The sequence below is a fragment of the Saccoglossus kowalevskii genome, chromosome 10 (assembly GCF_978046115.1).
Source record: "Saccoglossus kowalevskii chromosome 10, keSacKowa6.1, whole genome shotgun sequence".
NCBI lineage: Eukaryota > Metazoa > Hemichordata > Enteropneusta > Harrimaniidae > Saccoglossus > Saccoglossus kowalevskii.
Window position 1 is genome coordinate 13,755,902 of NC_140650.1, and position 18,609 is coordinate 13,774,510.

Below are 18,609 nucleotides of genomic sequence, written 5' to 3' on the forward strand. Positions count from 1 at the left end.
TTCTCGCCCAATGTGATTACACTCACACATATATATTGTCCGTAGCTGGGGGAGCAGTATATATGAATGAAAATAAAAATAATAAGAACATTATAACGGTTAATCGCTGGAAAAAAACCCATGGATTTAATAAGATACCTCCAAGGAATAACAAAAACATTTTGGCAAAGCGTCCCGGTTTTATTGGAACGTTCACAGCCATGGAACCCTCTAGCGGCTGATAGCCATAAGCATAATTTCTTTGCCAAATTCTGCTAAGAATGAAAACACCTTTACACGACTTGTTACTTTCAAAAAAATAGTTTTATTTAGGAAAAGTACAGACCAATTTGAACACTGCAATTGGTAAATAAATGCAAATACACCGTTCTTGTAAAATACGAGTTATTGGAAAATAAATGCAAATACATCGTTCTTGTAAGGTACAAGTTGTTGTACATAGGGGAAATTCTATTTTAGTTGTTGAAAGTCACGGGACAACCTGGCAATATCATGAGTGCTTGTGTCTGTGCGTATCTTGAGAGATCGACGCAACCCATAAAATATAAACCAGCAGTAATAAGTTGTGTGTTTCAATAAAAGAATGGACATATTTGGCATAAAAATCACAATGGAAATACTGTTGATAACTACACGTGGTCACACCTTTTACCGACTTGTTAAAGAAGAGCTCCCCTGTCGTATGCCACCAGTCAACTCGCGCCTCGCACGAGGTGTTTATTCATCCATGTCTGTCGATTACAAGTTAGTATGCCCACGCTTGTAGCCATGAAGTATTTTACGCACCGATCACGCAAACTCCATTGTTTTTGTGACCATAAAGTTGAAAAAAAAAACATGACACAAATTGATAATATACATGGAAATATGAAAACAGTGAAAACTGTTATTTCGAATAACGATTGCGCCACATTTAAAAAATAAGTTAAGAAACATAATGTGAATTAAAAAACAATTTTGCTTTAGAAACCTACCTTGTTACCCTGCAAAATATTGAGATGCGCGAAAATCTAACTAAATTCTACCTCAGTGACCATAACTTGAAAATTGAGACACAAAGAAACACCCCCGAAAGAAATGTTCTATTTGAAATGGCAAAAACCAAAATTTGTCACCAAAGACACAATTCATAGCCTTGCTAAACAACAGTGGTCTAACACTCCCTGTGGCGAGGTACCCGGAAAGAAATATTTTGAAAAAAGACACCAACCCCAGTGACAATTTTAGTTCGTTTTATTTTATTTATTTGTTGTAACCTTTTCTATTGCAAACTATGCCTCGAAAGCGACATGTCGAAGTTTAGTACAGGCGGCATCATCAATTACGTACTCACTTCTATTCATGTTGTTAACACCTTTAAGCCGTGAATTGTTTTTCTTTAAACAATGATCTGCCGCCAATTGACAGGTCATTGTTTGCAACTTAGCGTATAAAGTACAAGAAGTCGGGCATTTAACTTGGCGACAGAGTGGGACATCTTGCTACATTGTTACATTCCGACTTCAGTTCTCAATTTATTCACGCAATCTCCCCCCCACGAAAACACATCCTAACAAACCACAAAAATGCGGACCCTGAAATGTATTGCTCAACAACCAGAAGCACAACGTGCAAAGAAACAGTTTGTTCAGATATGAACGCATATCGAATATAATTTATACCCAATCTGTTTTGGATCGTCCAAACCAGGGCCGGATCGTCATGGCAACATGTTGCTTGCTTGAGTGGAGTGGATCGCCAACAGCCTTCTGGTTTGTATATACAATAACATGGCATAGTTTCAAAACTGTTGTATTTCATTTCCACTGAAGAGAACTACATGCCTCTCACCATTCTTGATTAAACCCTTGCCGTCCGTGCAGTATTTATTTTTACATAAATAACGCAGTGCTCGTTGCTGCCGCTTGTGACACGGAAACAATAACAAGCGTCTAATACAAGAATCACACCTTGCAAGATGTGTTAATTAACCATGAGGGTTACACCACGGTTACACGAACTCCAACGTTTTTAACCATAAAGCACTGCGTCACTGAAACCGATAATCCTTGTGGCCATATTTTATTTTTTAACAATCGACACCCTTTGACAAACCCATTAACACATATGCTGGCCGAGTACGGTCACTGGCCGTGATCGGTCACTGGCCGAGTAGAATTCTGGCCGAGTTCGGTGGTCACCCCCTACCTCTAGTCAGTGTGTTTGAATTTTTCATAAACTAAACTTTTTGTAACTCATAACATACAAGAATGTTGAGACATGAGTAATAATTATCTTCAGGCTTGTTTCTGATTAAATTCCTGGGAAAGTAACGGAAAATCGTGCTTTGTTATTGTCGTACCTGTGCAGCAATGGGTGCCAACACTCTCTCCACAGAACGTGTTTGCACCATAGATGACAAAATATGGTGAGGCATATCCATCCTGGAATGTCGTACGCTTTGTTTTCCTTGACAAAATCAGTTCATAACATGAAATATTTTCCAAAATCACCTCCAAATAGGCTTCATAGTAGTAGAAATAATATAAACAAAATAACGGAGCAGTCCAGGCAAATCAAACAGGTGTAGTCACTGAGCATGCGTATTGTGTCCCAGATATACTCGCCGCTGATGGCGGATTCACTTCCGTATTTACGTTCGCACTTCCTGTATTGAATTTCTGGAGAGCAGATAAAATAACTCGCGTACGTCATATTGACTGTGTGTATCTCCCTGACCGAGTTCATTCTGTTCAGTTCATCAAAAGCACATTTCAGTCATGTCTCGAGTTGTCGCGTTTCTTGTTGCATTCTCAATATGTATGTACCACTGCCAATCCGAAGAAACCATTCTCAGGACAGCAGGTAAAAACCAGTTGCGGTTGAAAGCGACACTGATTCGATCTGTGTTTTACTGTTTATTATACTGTATATAGTGTTTTCTTATCATGTCCCAAGACTGGAACGATATGAGCGGTGTCTATTTTTTTGTGGCACTGTATTCATTGTCAAATACCTTATTAGGCAGTTTTCTTGGTCGTTACTTCACGAATATCTAGTTGCAGACGACGTTTTATATTCAGTCAGTCGGTACCGTGTAATAGACCCGAGTATCCGCAATGTTCAATCAGACAATTTAATTCAATCGACCAGACCGACTGGTGATTGCAAGTGACGACAATCGATTGAACCACTTTCAGAGCTTATTGACCGAACCGAGCTGTCACTACATGTTGAATGACTGCAACAAATTTTAATAAATTTGTGTTTGTTTTTTTTTGTCAAGGATGCTATTACTCCTCAAACACCGCAATACCGAAATTTAATTTTTTTCGTTTCACTTTCTTCCTCTCTCCCAGAACACCCATGCATAGAATGTGAATTGCATGATCAGATGAAAGGAAGGCTAGACGACATGATGAATACAGCCAATAGGTTGAGTGGAAGGGTAAGTTTGTTTTTAAGTCAATGAATTTTAGGAGAATTTCTCTAATTACAATTATCCTACATCCATATCCAGTATTTCACACTCATTCTGTCTTGATTGCTTCCTTTCAAGTGTAATGGATACGTATTACTCACCGTCTATATTTAGGATAGTGACTCATCTTGGAAAAAAGGTCATCTATTACGACTTCAAGTTGCTTATTGGTTTTTAAGATCCTAAATTCAATTTTGACATGCAATTTTTGTTATCATTTAATGAATGTACTTTGGTGTATTTTTATAACAGATATTTATAAACCTGAAATATTTATAAATTCAAATGCAGTGTAGGCACTTGCGCAGTGACTTGGGCAATTCTAATTTCTGTATGTTGCATCAGCGCTTCTTGAAATGCTTGTGTCGATTGATGTTGAATGAGATTGGTTTGAAGTGGAAACAGTTGGGTTTATAAATATTCAAGTATATTTATAATATAAACATGAGTTTGTTGACTTCATTGTAATTCTGTAACTCTGTAGCACCATCATTTTTCTCACAACAATTTTGAGGCAGCATTTTGCCTTTGTTATAATTTTTTAATAAAATGCCGTAATTTTCCAGGGACTACGAGTATATGTCTTGCTCAACAATTAAAAAAATTGTTTTCATACAAAAAAATGTGAGATTTTGATTTGAGAAATGATTTTTTTTTTGCTTTCTGTTCAAGGCAATGAATTTGAATGAACCGTTGAAAGAACTGGAAGCTTGTGATTGTATGCAGCATCCATAATGATTGAAAAAAGTCTTCACAGTCGTAGGAATGTGCAGTTATTTGCTACTGTAGGCAAAATGTTGGTCTTAACTACTGTTATTGTGTATCCCATTGAATACAAGCCAGAGTCTTTGCAATGAGAATAACAGCAGAATTAGTATATGTAATGAAAATTTATCTTCCTTGTACCAAAAACACTATCATGGAGCTTCCGTCTTGATAATTACTGTAATCTGAGTTCAGATCACAGGATTGATGATCGAAACTGGCCAAGTATCCCAAGATATAATAGACATGTATTTTTTGAAGGCTAGCCAACATTGTATTAACCTTCAATATTATTAATCTTCATAATTGTACGCTAGCTATATCAGCTTCAGTGCTTTTTACATATTAGATTATTTGCCTAATAAATATTTATTATGGGAGTAGAAATTTTGAAATTCTATTGGGATTCAATGATTATTTTATTCTCCCAGAATTCATTTACATTTTAATACATTTGTGTATGTTATTAATTTCACCTAATAGTATGGGATGTTTTTAATAATACATATCAGGCCAACAAAACAAAAATAAATTTGTTTCTGGACATTGATCATGTCAGTTTGAAAGGTGAGGAGTGTCACATCATATTTTACAAAATATTTGTAAAATAATTTATACATCAATTTAAAAAAAATAAAGGAAATGCATGTTACCACTTCATTTTTTTGGCTATAAGTCATTTACCGGTAGAACAGTGAATGCTTATGCAGTTCAACCACAGCAGACCAACCCATGTTGTATTGTCTGTCTGTCTACTTGACATTTCTGCTATTTTAGTACCGGATATCTTGAAAAATTCAATAGATGCAGACAACCCAACCCAACACTCTTGTTTTTGTAACTCTTTGGGGAGCACCTTTTATGGATGTCAAAGATTTTGGTCTCAGATTTAGCTTTAGGTTTAGCAGAACCTAAACTTAAATCATCTCTCACAGAAATGGTTTCTATATGTATCACATAGGTTGATATAGGTAGCTATACATCAGTCAAATAATAACAAATTACTGCAATATATTCATAATACCGGTAGAAATCTTTAAATTAGTAATTGTTTCATCAAATGGTGCAATGTTCATCTATCTAAGCCTGGAGATTGTTACTGTAGAATACTTTATTTCAGTTTGAAATTTTCACTAAGAGTAAAATCAGTGGAATTGAAATCCATGAATAATTTACATGTACCGGTAATTCAACTCCTATTTATGGTTTAGTGAAAATAAAATTCCAGCTAAAATAAGTAATCCACATTATAATACATGTACCTCATCTAATCACACCAGAGAGAGAGTGTGATTTTTATTAGTCATATTTAACAGTTAAATTAGTCATCATTGCTATTCATGGTCATCATACTATAGAACTATATTTATTTCAAGTTTTTTAAAGAAATTTGTTGTGCAATCGAATAACTCATTTTGTAAAGTGCAGAGTTTATTTAATATTGTGTTTTGAGATTTTTGAATCCAGGGTACATGGAAATACAAATATACTGTGTATTGTAATTTCTGTTTTTTAAAAATTGCCCTTCAGTTGAAATGTATGTAGGTGTTATTTACTTCAATTTAAAGTGATTTTTCTATGTATTTATTTTTAGACAAAAGTATTTATTACTGCGATTGATTTTAGTTTTATTGTGTTAAAATTTATCTAATTTTATTTTAAATAAATGTACTTTAATTATTAATAAAATATTTGTGCTACTGTCTCTTATATTTGTATTGATGCATTTTATTGACAAAATTAAACCAGATGACAGTTCACAAGACAATGAATGCCACTTGCACTCTTTTGTACATTTTAGTGCAAGTGCTGATTGTGAACCAGAATTTTGTCAAAGAAACCATATTCTATGTTTGGGATGCATGATCTCCTTTAGTGAACAAATTATAATCAGTATCTTTGGTCTCTTTATTGTATGGCAGGTACCCACCCCACCCCACCCTTACCCACTTTGGTCTTTAATCCCAGACAGTGTGCCCTCTAAGCCAATATGACACAGCACTGAAAAACAAAAGTTTTAAGTGACACAACTAGTTGTGCTAATTAATTGACGTGACAAAAATAATCACACATTTATATAGAGGCTTTTAACAACATCATACTACATTTTTAGAATTTGTTAAAATGAAATTCAAATTTTCTAAAACAAATAAATCTAAACACAATAGAAATCAACAACCACAATATTTAAGTTGTTGTCGTAAGCCACCTACACCTTCTTGAAGATCTTTCTTCAGCAGTCAATAAACTCAGGGTCTTATCAAAATCAGTCTCAATAGAGGGCACACTGACCTCAGGTATGATTTAAGAGTGGTTCTGTTCATGGCTCTTATCTATGCTACATTTGGATTATTTTCCTCCCAGGTGGGGTTCTCTGAATAAAATATGGTATGCAAGCTGAAGTAAAAAAACGCGTAAAAAGGATGTTATTTGACACATGTACCATGTTTAGGGTCGAACATTTTAAAATATATAAAGTGTTAAAAAAGGAATCTCATGAATTCAGGTTACCTCAACTTGGAAACAGTATGATTTTAGTAAGTATATAGGGTATCTATTTTAAGTTTCTGCACTTGAAAAGGGCTATAATTTCACAAAAATAAGTTCGTGTTTAGAGGCTTTTTTGAAAAGCTATACTTTAGCATGGGTACCAGGTCTGACTTGGAGTACTTCCCCCCCCCCCCAGATTTTGTTCTAAAGTCCAATCACACATACACCAAACAAATTACATCATTGTATTTTCCTTTAATTTATGCAATTTGTAAACTTAATATTATTGTATAAAATGGAGTTGAAAATAAAAACTAAATGCAAGTACATGCACAACTTTGATTGTATACTTCTCTGTATATACACTTAAAACCTTTGTACATGAATATTTATAAAAATAGATAATTTGTTAATGCATTGACAAATATATTCAGAAAATCATACTTCATATACAGATACATTGGGTTTATAAGAAATATACATATTACAGAAACAATTATTAAAAATGAATTACATCATAGCGTCTTTTAGGTGGGAACAGTATTTTACCGTAGAAGACCTCAACAGATAACATGCATGATGATATTAAATGTGACAAGAGTAGTGCAAATGTACAAAGTTGTTCTTTGATATACGGTTCTGAAAAAAAAAAAAATTGGGGAGATATTTACTGCAAGCATTAAATCTCCTAAGAAAACCTTATTTAATATTGTTGGGTAATTAACCAATACATTGTAATTTTATCCTGAGCAAAAAAAACTGGCAAATTGATTTTCACTTTACAAAATAATTACGAAGCATACCGTAATAGGTCAGCCTCATCATAGTAAAACTAGTATAGCGCCCTCTATGGCAGACACATAAAATTACTTTTCTTTGCATGGATTTTTCTTCTGATTACATAAACATAATGGCAAATCAGCAAGTAAAAATGAATTAGATAAAATAGGTTATCCATAGTATTGAAGAATTTACCACTACAATTCTATTGTCAAAGTACTATGCATATTTATTTTCTCTTTACATATCAATATGTTAGAATGTTTAAGTACACTGTAGAATACTTTATTTTAGCTTGGAATTAATTTTCGCTATTTTCGCTGAACGAATGATTCAGTAAAAATAAAATCTAGCAAATATACATTTTTTTTAATACATTAAACTTGTCAAAAATCAGTGAAAATAAATTCCATACATCCAAAAAGTCATTTCTGCAAAAATTAATTCCAGCTAAACTAAAGTATTTTACAGTAATTTGAATAAACATATTTACCTCATAAATATAAACAACCAGCGCAAAAACAAAGATTACATCAATGACAACTGTACTAAGTGGTCTTTTACTATCTTTATAGCATTTTAATGTGCTATCATTGTATCAAGCAGGCTCGGTTGAACACAATCACCTGCAGCCCTTAACCAAGGTTCTCCCAAAGTCACTTCTGTTAGTGAATGATTCTCAATCAGTAGCTTTGGCTTCGTCATTGAGTCTGTGGCACACTCACCCAGGGGGGGCGGTACAGTATGGTGATATACCGGTTAAGATATGTGATTACAATTTTTTTGAATGTATGTTAAATTTACAAAGCAATCTTGCTAAATCTTAAAAAAAGTTGAAAACAATGAATGAATAAAAGCACGGCAAACTGGCCAATGTTGATGATTGCAGTCAAACTGATTACATTACTGAAAATCAAAGATATGACCATGAAATGATCAAACTAGAGTGAGTTCTGACATAGGTATATACATGGAAAATTACAAAAAACACAATATGATGCATGGAACATGTATACTATTATATGTATATAAATAAAATTAAATGAGCCAAAGATGTCTTCATAATTACACATTAGGTGCATAAATGACAGTGGTGGGAGTAGAATAAAATGATGTTTACAGTATCTATAAGCATAGATACACCTAATTTCTGATGCAGGTGTTCAGACATTTTCATTACGATACTGTAGGATAATAGTAACATGAAGAAATGAAGAACCAAAAATAATGAAATGATTGTGGAACAGCAAATGACTTGTATCGTGCAGCCTCAGAAGTAGATGTAGCTATGTAGACCTATTGCTTGAATAAGCAGATTAACCAATCAGAAACTAATATATTTGCCTAATATGTACGTAATTGTATGCTTCCTAATTATATTTTCTGTTCGCACTGTTATTGTAACTTTTTGTGACATCCTGGGATAAGTGTATCATTGAGTTGGCATTGGAAAGATAAGGTTGCTCTTATACTGGACTCACAGAGAAGGTGCGGTACATTTGATTGTGCTATGCAAACTGCAGCTCATGAATATTTGCAAGGAATACAAGTCATTTGTATTATCTTTCATTTTTCTCTCATATTGTAGTCATTTTCTCTTAATTATTTTCAACAAGACTTAAAGTCTACTTGAAACTCCAAAGCTGGAGTTAACTGACATGATTCCAAGAACCTATCTAGCCAGATCTACTGAGACCTACTCAGAGTCAGAATCCAATAGCTTCTTGTGATGTCTTGCCTTTTTCTTCTTCCTTCTTTTTTGTCGTCGTTCTTCCTCATCCATTTCCATGGCAACAGCATTACCATCATCTCCCAAATCCACAACATTGTCTAGCAACAAAGGAGCATCATAATAACCCTTCGTCAACTTTTCAAGGATGATATCATCTTCTTCTGCTTTCCAGACATCTTCTTCACTAAAGTGTACCCTTCTATCGGGGTCTCTGTCTGGAGACGCACCTTTTCTGTTGCCTAATCTCAAAGAACTTCTTGGGCTTGGGGCCCTCACAATATCCATGTGATGATCTCTCTGTTCATACTTATGTCTTCTTTTCTTCTGCACATAGTGATCCTTCTGATCTTGATCACTTAGCTCTCCTACCACGATTTGTATCCCTCTCTCTCCATCCCCAGTTTCTTTTCTTTCAAATTTGCGGGTTTTATTTTTCTTAGCTTTCACTCTGTCCTCATCATCTGATGAAAACCTCTCCTTCAGTTTCTGATATTTATATTTCAACTGTGTTGCATTTTCCATGTTGCCATGGTGACCATCTGTAACATCATGCCCACTTGGACCCGCAATGGCATTATCATGGTGCTTACTAATAGTGGGCAGTATAACACCAACACCATTCCTGGTGGCAGGTTGAGAGTTTTTCCTCTTACAAAGTTCTCTTCCTTGGTCATCTCCATCAGATCTACCTCTCCCCCCTTCCTTTCTCGGTCGCCCCTCTCTCCTCATCTCCTTTTTCTGCAGCTTTGTTTCATTGTATTTTAAAATCATGTCCAATCTGCAAAATAAAAACATTGTTCATAAGTGAATAAAGTATTGATGACATTTTTTTTATTTTTAGCTCCTTTGTTGACTTTGCCGAGCAGAGCTTATCATATGAGTGATTATCCGTTGGGGTCAGTCGATGTCCGTCGTCCGAGTCAACTTTTTACTTCTTCGACTTCTTCTTGAAAACTACAATTCTTATCGCTTTGAAACTTGATGTATATGTACCTTGGGCAGACCTCTCTCAGATTTGTTCATTTCGTGATGATATTTTCAATTCTCTAATTTTGATGAAAATTTTGTCAATTTTTGGTAAAAAATGATATTTTCAAAATCTTGTTAGAAACCAAAAGTCCAATTGATGTTATACTTGTAGGTATCTCAGGTAGACTTCTCTCAGATTTGTACATTTTCTAATGATATCTTCAGTTCTTTAATTGAAACGTGCATTGCTAACAGCGGAGCTATCTCAGCCGAGAGGCTGCTTGTATTTTGAACAGACACCAATTTACTGAAAGTACTTTCTTTGACAATTTTGTATGCTGAAGTTCAACATATTCTTTAATGTTTCTGAAAATAATTTTGGAGCCATCTTTCAATTTAAAATTCAGCTATTTTTGTCTCAATCTTCTGAAAGAAAGCGCAGACTATAAATGGAACTATTCTGTGAATTTTTGCTGAAAAAGAGGGAACTTGTGGTGAAAAGGTCAAAGTGAGTTTGCAATAATATTACTGTCATGTGCTTAAATTTGTTGAGTAACTTATCCAGTACTTGTTATCCAATTGTCAGTACTTCAATCAACAAAGAGCAACTCACTTTTTTTCTATTTTATTAATTTTTTCTTCAATAGTAGCTTTCTCTTCGTGCATTTTTTTCTTTCGATAGCTGGCTGCCGAATCTTTTTCAAGTAGCCATAATATCTCCAGATGTTTACTGGAATATGTTTGGGCTGAAAATGAAATAAACAATACAATAACAGATCACCAATGCATATGAAATGATCATTGTGAGGATGACATCATTGACGATGCAAGGTGGCGTCCTCTCAATACTCATCTGATGCATACCGTAATATGCAAGGAGTGCCGGGAGTTTGTTAAAAACTTTGAACGTTTCGAAATTTTACACATATTATAAAGCGTTTTAGTGATTTCTTTACTAAATAATAATAAATGAAACTTGTAATACATGTACTGTAAAAATGAACTGAATCTAAAAATGCGTACAATTTGCAATCAGTTTACGCTGCTAGTTGCTGTTCCAGAAGGCATTCCTCACATGATTTTATTGCGTTCAAGGATATTCTATGTCAAGATAGTTGAAACCTGAAATTACGCGGCAAATTACGAATTTCAAACACAAATTTTATTATTGTATATTATGTCTTAGTTTTTTCTGTTCCAAAGATTGAATTATGTATGACATTAATATTTCACTCACTAAACAATATTTCACTAAAATAAGTGATTGAAAAGTAACTTAAATTGTTAAAAGACTTATCAAGTTTTGTGTATAAACACTGGCGTAAACGACGACAAAGTGCTATTTTAGCGAAAATCGGCTAGTAAGGAGTCATATGACACAGGTCTGTGCTGAGACAGCGCTTCTTGTGACGAAACAAAGTGACTACATAATAAAGACAAGTGTTCTAGCTTACCTGTTACAGTTCGTTTTTTCATTCTCCTGAAAAACCATTTAAACAGCAAATATATATGACTGAAGATAATAAATGGTGGGGCCAATGGCGGCCTGTCGTCAAATTCCATAACAAGTTGATAAACGTCATACTTCCAAACTTGTAAAGAGTTGGTTTGAATTTCCTCGAACACAAAACTGAAAGAATTAACACATCACAATGGTCATACTTAAAATATTTATGTAAAGGTGTATGTTCAACTTGACATGACAATTAAACTCTGATCTGCCATAGTGAAGTTTACCTAAATATCATATGCAGGTATGTGTGTACTGCGCTGATAATCATCAAGTTGGTCTCTTATTGGCTTAGCTAACAAGGGTAGATCGTATATGCAAATTAAGTTTAAATTCTATAATTCTGCTGCTCATCACCATTTGAGCCCAAAAAAAGTTTTGCTTCTCGTCATTGTATGTGTCAGATTGAAATCTGTTGCCTACACATTTTCTGTTAGAATTTAACATACCAATGACGTGCCCTATATAATGGTAGAGTACGGGAATTGTTTTCCGTTTCAGAAAATGTTTTGTTGATATCAATCAATCTTTAATGCAAACATTTGAAAGTCTCATTTCATAAATGTTAAATATTGAATATATCTTATTGTTATGTTATTCTTATTACAAAAAAAAATCATTTTTCAATTTTCCCTGTAACGGAAAGCAAAACTATTTTTTTCAGCCTTAGTGGCCACATGCAAAAAAAAATACAAAATCTTTTTTATTTGTTTGATCGGAGGAGTTTACACTTACCTGAATATAGCAATAAGCAAATTAAGTAACAATACATTCCCGACAATTAGATAACCAGCCAATAATAGAGGGACTAACGGGTGTCCCGTAGAACAGCTCTGTGTGGGGTCTACACTACTGGCATCACATACTGGGTTCTCGCCATCAACTAAAACAGAAAAAAAATAATATTTAAATTCAATTTAAAGCAATTCTGTAAATTTTTTTTTTTACTGCAATTTAATTTCACTAATTTGATGTTTTTAGCAATATTCTTGGCTTTTAAAATCATGGACATTTACAGGGAAACAATGAGTTCTGTTGTTATTCCACATTTTCACATGGATTCAATGTAGCAAATTTTACTTATCAACAGAAATATTGAAATAAAAAAACTGTGAATAATTAATGCATTTACAGTACATTTAAATTTTAACCATATTTAATTATATGAATAATTGATGATGATGAAGAATTATTGAGTACCAGTATTTGAAGTGCTGACCAATTCTATGTTACTGTAAAATACTTTGTTTTAGCTGGAATTAATTTTCGCTGAAGACTTTTTGAGTGTTTTGTATGGAATTTATTTCATTGATTTCTGATGAGTTGAATATAAAATATAGAAAAAAAGGTATATTCGCTAGATTTTATTTTCACTGAACCATTCCTTCAGTGAAATTAGCGAAAATTTAATTCAAAGCGAAAATAAAGTATTTTACAGTAGTCACTTGTTGTAAATTTGTGATTGCTTGAGTTGTGGGCCATGTACATGTACATAACATTAGCGAATATGCACTAAACGCTGACTAATCCAACACTGGTAGTATATCACCTAGTTCATAATTTTTTAACTACAAAGTTAATATTAAACTCATCACTGAAAGATCATAAGTTTGCAGCTCATCCTGGATGTAACTTTCATCACTCAAACTCAAGTTGTATAAAATGTTGAAAATGATATACCGGTACCGGTACACTGTAAAGCTCACCGAAATGAGGATCAAGCTCTTCAAGGAATAACTCTCCATAGATTTGAAAATATGGCATATACACAACATCTCTAAATATTCCCCAGTATGCAGTGCGTCTATTTGGGTATAGCAATGCCTGTGATGCCACGCCATAGCTGATGAGGAACACCAGTAGTATGACAAGGAACAACATCATCTCTATTAACTGAAAGAAACAAACACACTAAATTTTCTAAACTTTAAATTCTTTTTTGCTATAGTAAACAAGTAACCTAATCGTCAAAATAGCTCTGATGTTTCAGCAGAGCCTGGAGTGTTCCCCTGATGCACAGAAAGAACTAATCTAATAGAAGTCCACCCAAGGTACCAACATATCAATTCAACTGAGCTATAGTTTTCAAGAAAAAGTCAAAAATATCATTGCTTTCAAACAAATATTTATAAATTTCAAAATCCAAACTGAAACAAGAGGTTTCTATTGGCCCATGAAATAAACATTGGAACATTTTCAAGTAATGTCAATATGTCACATGTTCATTAGTTGGCTGGTTGGATTTCAATAGCCATTGACATTTATAGATATTTATATAAATAAAAAGAATTAGTTTGTTGTGTTGATAGAAATAAATGAATAAAAATTTGTATTTTTAAGTTTGAGCCAGCTTATAACAAGGCAATAGTTTATGTGGACAACCTACCATCTTGCCAATCATGATGAGTTTTGGACCAAGTGTACTGTTCAGTGAAAACATCCTCATGATGCGCAGAATAAACAGGGAACAGTTGACAGCATACAGAGCCCTTGCTGCTTCAAATGTGGGTTCAAACCATCGTAGAGTGAAACCGCTAATTGCCAGTGCTATTGACAGAAAGTCCATTATATTCCACCAACTACTGGCCCACTTCTTGAGATTTTGGTCAACAGATTCATGCTCTTCCGGTATCAGTGACTGTTAAATGATATAAACAAATTGTTAATTTAATTATTATGCGAGTTATATCATTCTTAACTATGTGACCCATACATTTATTTCTTTTTTTTCACCACCAGACTTTCTTGCCCAAATTTGTCTGCACTTTTTTCTTATATTCTTCAATATTTCTGGAAATAAAATTTTGGAGCCTACAGACAAAATTTGAGTCCATTTTCAGTTTTTACTCAAAAAAATTTGGTATTTTTGCCCCAATTTTTTTATGGAAAGTGCAGACTATAAACGGGACTATTTTGTGAATTTGTGATGAGAAAACAATATCTCTGTGTTTAATGCAGCGTAAAATGCTAATGTAATGGTTGTATTCATATTGTGAGTGTAATTACTAATGTACATGTAACAGTTAACTGATAGTTAAAATATGGCTATGAGGCACACTAACAGTAGTTTAATAATGTCTTGTTTGAAGTTGAGGTTCTAGTAAACAGTCAAGCCCTGCCCTAAATTTTTAATTTCTGTTAAGTGTGCCACAGACATTTACTAGAACCTCAACCCTGTTAACTACCATAAGCATTAAAGTTGCCGTACTTTAACAAAGTAATACTGCCAATGTAGTGGCTTTTAAGAGTTTTTTTTTTTGCAGTCAACGGGTTGCGTGTTGCGTACATTTTTTTATGTAACTCTTTTTGCATAGAAGAATAAACCAATGACCTGTAGAAATCACACCTGATTCATATACATATCATAGTATTAAAACTACATGTATGCTTTTCAACCACAAACCACTGCTCAGCTCATTCAGTCGAGTGAACATGCATGCACGTTATCTGATCTGAAAATCATTGGTTTGAATCCAGAGTGTTGTTGTTTAAAAATTGAATTATTTTTAATATTGAGGGAAATGTTGCACTCTTTACTTGAGTCATGTTCTGAAAAAATTCTGAAAAACAGTTGTTTTCCTCGTAAATCAGTATTGTTGGAACAAATAAAGAGTACTTTCCTAGTAAATGCTGAACAAAAACCTTTCGTTAAAGAAAGTTAGCAGACTGTTAGAATAATAACAACAAGCCAAAAAGTAGCTAATAAGTACATAACTGATATTAATTCTACTGATCAAATATTTTGTAAGCAGTATTAAATTATATTGTAGTAAATCTCACATATTTTGAAAACCTACACTAATATGTGCAGCTCTTGCACCTTGGTTAAGACTATGTAGCTTATAGCAAATGTGCAAGATAGAGTTCTTCCTTAACTATTAAAAATGATGGTCCAGCATGGGTTTACAAACCAGCAGCATCACATAGAGCCTCTAACAAATACCGATTGACTACTACATGCATTAGAATGGTCCTTTCAACGTCAGGTGGTATGCATTGAACTTATAATGAGAAAATCACAAGGTCTACAATAAGCCTTTTGTTAGGCACATTAGGCTTAGTTCGTTGCGATACAGTGTGCCAGGCAATTGAATCTTTCAATTTTACCATTTTGGTGTAGCCAGTAAATTATAATTGTTATCACAATGTGTTTTACCATGTCTTATAAACACTTAACTCAGCCATGGCTTCATGTGTTTACATACAACTGAACACAACTGTGGTTTTTACAATCCTAAACTTGTGCGATTATTTTATCATTGAATACATTAACTTACACAAAGATTGTGATATGACTATATTAATTGTGAACTGAATTCAAGATGTGAAGGGAAATGCTACATCAGCAGCTGGTGCATGAAAAACCATGTATGTACCATAACATATTCTACATGGTGTCAGAAGACAAGACTACAAGAGGGTCCCCAATATCAGAATGTGAACAAATCTACATTAATACTGTTTGGGATTGAAATATACCTGTCTGAATTCTTCTACCATAAGTGTACAAATCCAGCCAAAGAGAAGAATATCACCAATGTCAGGAGTAGAACCAAAGTTAAAGAGAATAGCATAGCTGTACCACAGTAGAAATATTATGTATAAAAACTGAAAGGAAACAATATACATGCAGTTATAGTAAATAAATGATTGAAGGTAATGATCACTTTATAAGTGATTGAGGGCGCTGTTCATTAATGCAGCATTATTTATGTTACCTGGAAATCCAGTACAGGGTATTAATAGTAAATAAACTAAACTGCCAAAATTTACAATTTAATATTTTGACTATACAGCACAGTCATAATTGGTAAAGAAGATTTGGTGATTTTTTTAAAACTAATCAAACTCAGTCATGAATCAGTGAGTTGCTTTGCATTTTTAAAACATATGTAACTGATATGATATGGTGAACGGCAGAGAAAAATGTGTGTTAGCAAATGATATGTGGTAATAAGCTGGATGTTCTGCAGACATCTTTAGTGGCCCTACTACAGGTAGTAACATTGTAGAGCAAATGATGGTGTAACATTGTTGTAACAGACATAAAATGTGAAATATTAGCAAAGGAAAATTGATAATATGAGAGAATGTACCTTGAGCAATTCTCAGCACCTTGAGAGTGAATGCATGCGACTTTGGAAATTTTTTGCTATGTTTCAGCTGGATGCAAATATTAATCTTATTCATACATCAAGATTTCAAATACAGGTGACAAATTTATTTGCAATTGTAAAAATTTACAATGATGACTTGACTGACAGTTCTGTGCATTTTCTAATTAGTATTCTGTACAAAACATTGTACTCTGTGTGCAATTTGTAATGCAAAACACAAAATGTGTCAACCCCAGAAGTTCAAAAGTAACTTAGTCACAGTTTAATCAAGCAAACTTACGTGCTATATTCAAAGTACTGAGAATTCCAAGTAGTGGAAAATATCTATCAAACTAATTGCATTATCATATGAAAATACTTAAGACTTACCGTTCCACCCCAAAATTTGGCAACTGGTGCATTTATAAATATTTTAGTCTTCTGGAACCTCGTCAAAACTTCACCTGTATTATCCTTGTACTTTAAATTTAACAACCATGGAGGGAAAATACTGGCTAGAATAACCTGGAGAGTATTCAAACAAATTAAAAATAGACTAAAAAGCCAGCTGTCAAATGTCTTTTCATCAAAAATTAATTTCAGCTAAAATACGGTATTTTACAGTAGTTCATGTGCAAACATAATTTTGTATGTACCGGTACATGCAGGTCAATTTCTCAGAAATGAATATTATAAAAATATATGTTGGAAAATAGGACTGATAGAAGGATATATAATCAAATATCAAAGGCGGATAAATTTAAGGGCACAAAATTAACTATAGTCATGTACTTTTGTGAATGATATTAATTGTATTAATATAGAAATTTATTACCAACAAGTTATTTGTTATAAAAAGTAACTCCTCAAAATGTATCCACCTTTGAAAAAATTAATATACAAGCTTGAAAAATATAGAATCATACCTTGGAGCAGAGATGGTTTCAAGAAAGACAGATTAAAAAGGTGATTGCAGGCTGCAGAAAAGGAATATTAAGAAACATTTGAGAAAAAGTACAATTTAATTTAATAGTGAGCATTGAGGCAGAGTTTACCAACCATTAATGAGTCATTTGTAGTGTTATGAATAATTATGATTTTCGGTTGTCTCTTATTTGTGCTGCTATTTTAAAGGCAGCAGACAGAGTGCTTATTCAATATTGGTGCCATACAACAGTTAAGCATTAATATACATAATGTACTTATTACTGCCCTTTAATGTAAATTGATCTCTAAAATGCAATATATCATAAACTCAAACATGTGTTGGATCTATTGTTTACCTCAGTCGGAGATGAACATATACCACCTTGCCATATCTGATTCAGAAGATTTTGACAGCACGGGTGGGATACAAATGCCTGCAAAATTAAAAATATTTAATTTAATTTTATGGTGGCAATTAAGTATGTGAGTATAATACAGGGTTTGTGTTGACTTATTATCACTAAAATCATTATAAATTGATATTTTGCATCCACAGTGTATCACAAAATAACACAGACCTGTATTTTCAAAATGGTGGACATGTTTCAAAACAACTCAGACAGTACGTATGCATCTACTATATGTTGGTTGATGTTGTTAATATGCTGTTGAATCCTTTAATCATAAACAAAAGTGCGATAAAAACTAAAATGTGATGTCTATCATTGAAGTATTCACCTTGCATCCAGCCTCGGCAGCCATATTTAATATATTCATACCACCCCAGTTTGTATGTCTCCTCTCAATCAACATCCCAGCTAAAGTTTCATCGCAATTGTAACTTTCATCTAACACATTCACAGCCAGCTGCTCAAATTTT

The 18,609-nt window shown here is 33.5% G+C and overlaps 2 protein-coding genes and 1 long non-coding RNA gene across 3 annotated transcripts in view; 1 reads left to right on the forward strand and 2 right to left on the reverse strand.

Moving 5' to 3' along the window:
* Positions 1–2,658, reverse strand: part of LOC100368833 (uncharacterized) — a 34,171-nt gene extending 31,513 nt beyond the window's left edge. Inside the window, exon 1 of the mRNA XM_085504273.1 lies at positions 2,342–2,658. Within this exon, the coding sequence (XP_085360399.1) occupies positions 2,342–2,422 (81 nt within the window). The 5' untranslated portion in view covers positions 2,423–2,658. The remainder of the gene's footprint in view (positions 1–2,341) is intronic.
* On the forward strand, positions 2,659–5,914 carry LOC102809217 (uncharacterized). Its single transcript, XR_438288.3, has 3 exons — positions 2,659–2,844; positions 3,339–3,427; positions 4,133–5,914. It is a non-coding gene; the product is annotated as an uncharacterized LOC102809217 (long non-coding RNA).
* A 1,036-nt stretch (positions 5,915–6,950) lies between these two features.
* The window catches only part of LOC102800511 (transient receptor potential cation channel subfamily M member 5-like), a 34,510-nt gene continuing 22,851 nt past the window's right edge, over positions 6,951–18,609 (reverse strand). Inside the window, exons 17-26 of the mRNA XM_085504586.1 lie at positions 18,468–18,609; positions 18,086–18,163; positions 17,193–17,327; positions 16,186–16,314; positions 14,093–14,344; positions 13,413–13,599; positions 12,442–12,589; positions 11,651–11,826; positions 10,810–10,942; positions 6,951–10,005 (exon numbers count right to left, since the gene is read on the reverse strand). Coding sequence (XP_085360712.1) covers positions 9,192–10,005; positions 10,810–10,942; positions 11,651–11,826; positions 12,442–12,589; positions 13,413–13,599; positions 14,093–14,344; positions 16,186–16,314; positions 17,193–17,327; positions 18,086–18,163; positions 18,468–18,609 — 2,194 coding nt within the window. The 3' untranslated portion in view covers positions 6,951–9,191. The remainder of the gene's footprint in view (positions 10,006–10,809; positions 10,943–11,650; positions 11,827–12,441; positions 12,590–13,412; positions 13,600–14,092; positions 14,345–16,185; positions 16,315–17,192; positions 17,328–18,085; positions 18,164–18,467) is intronic.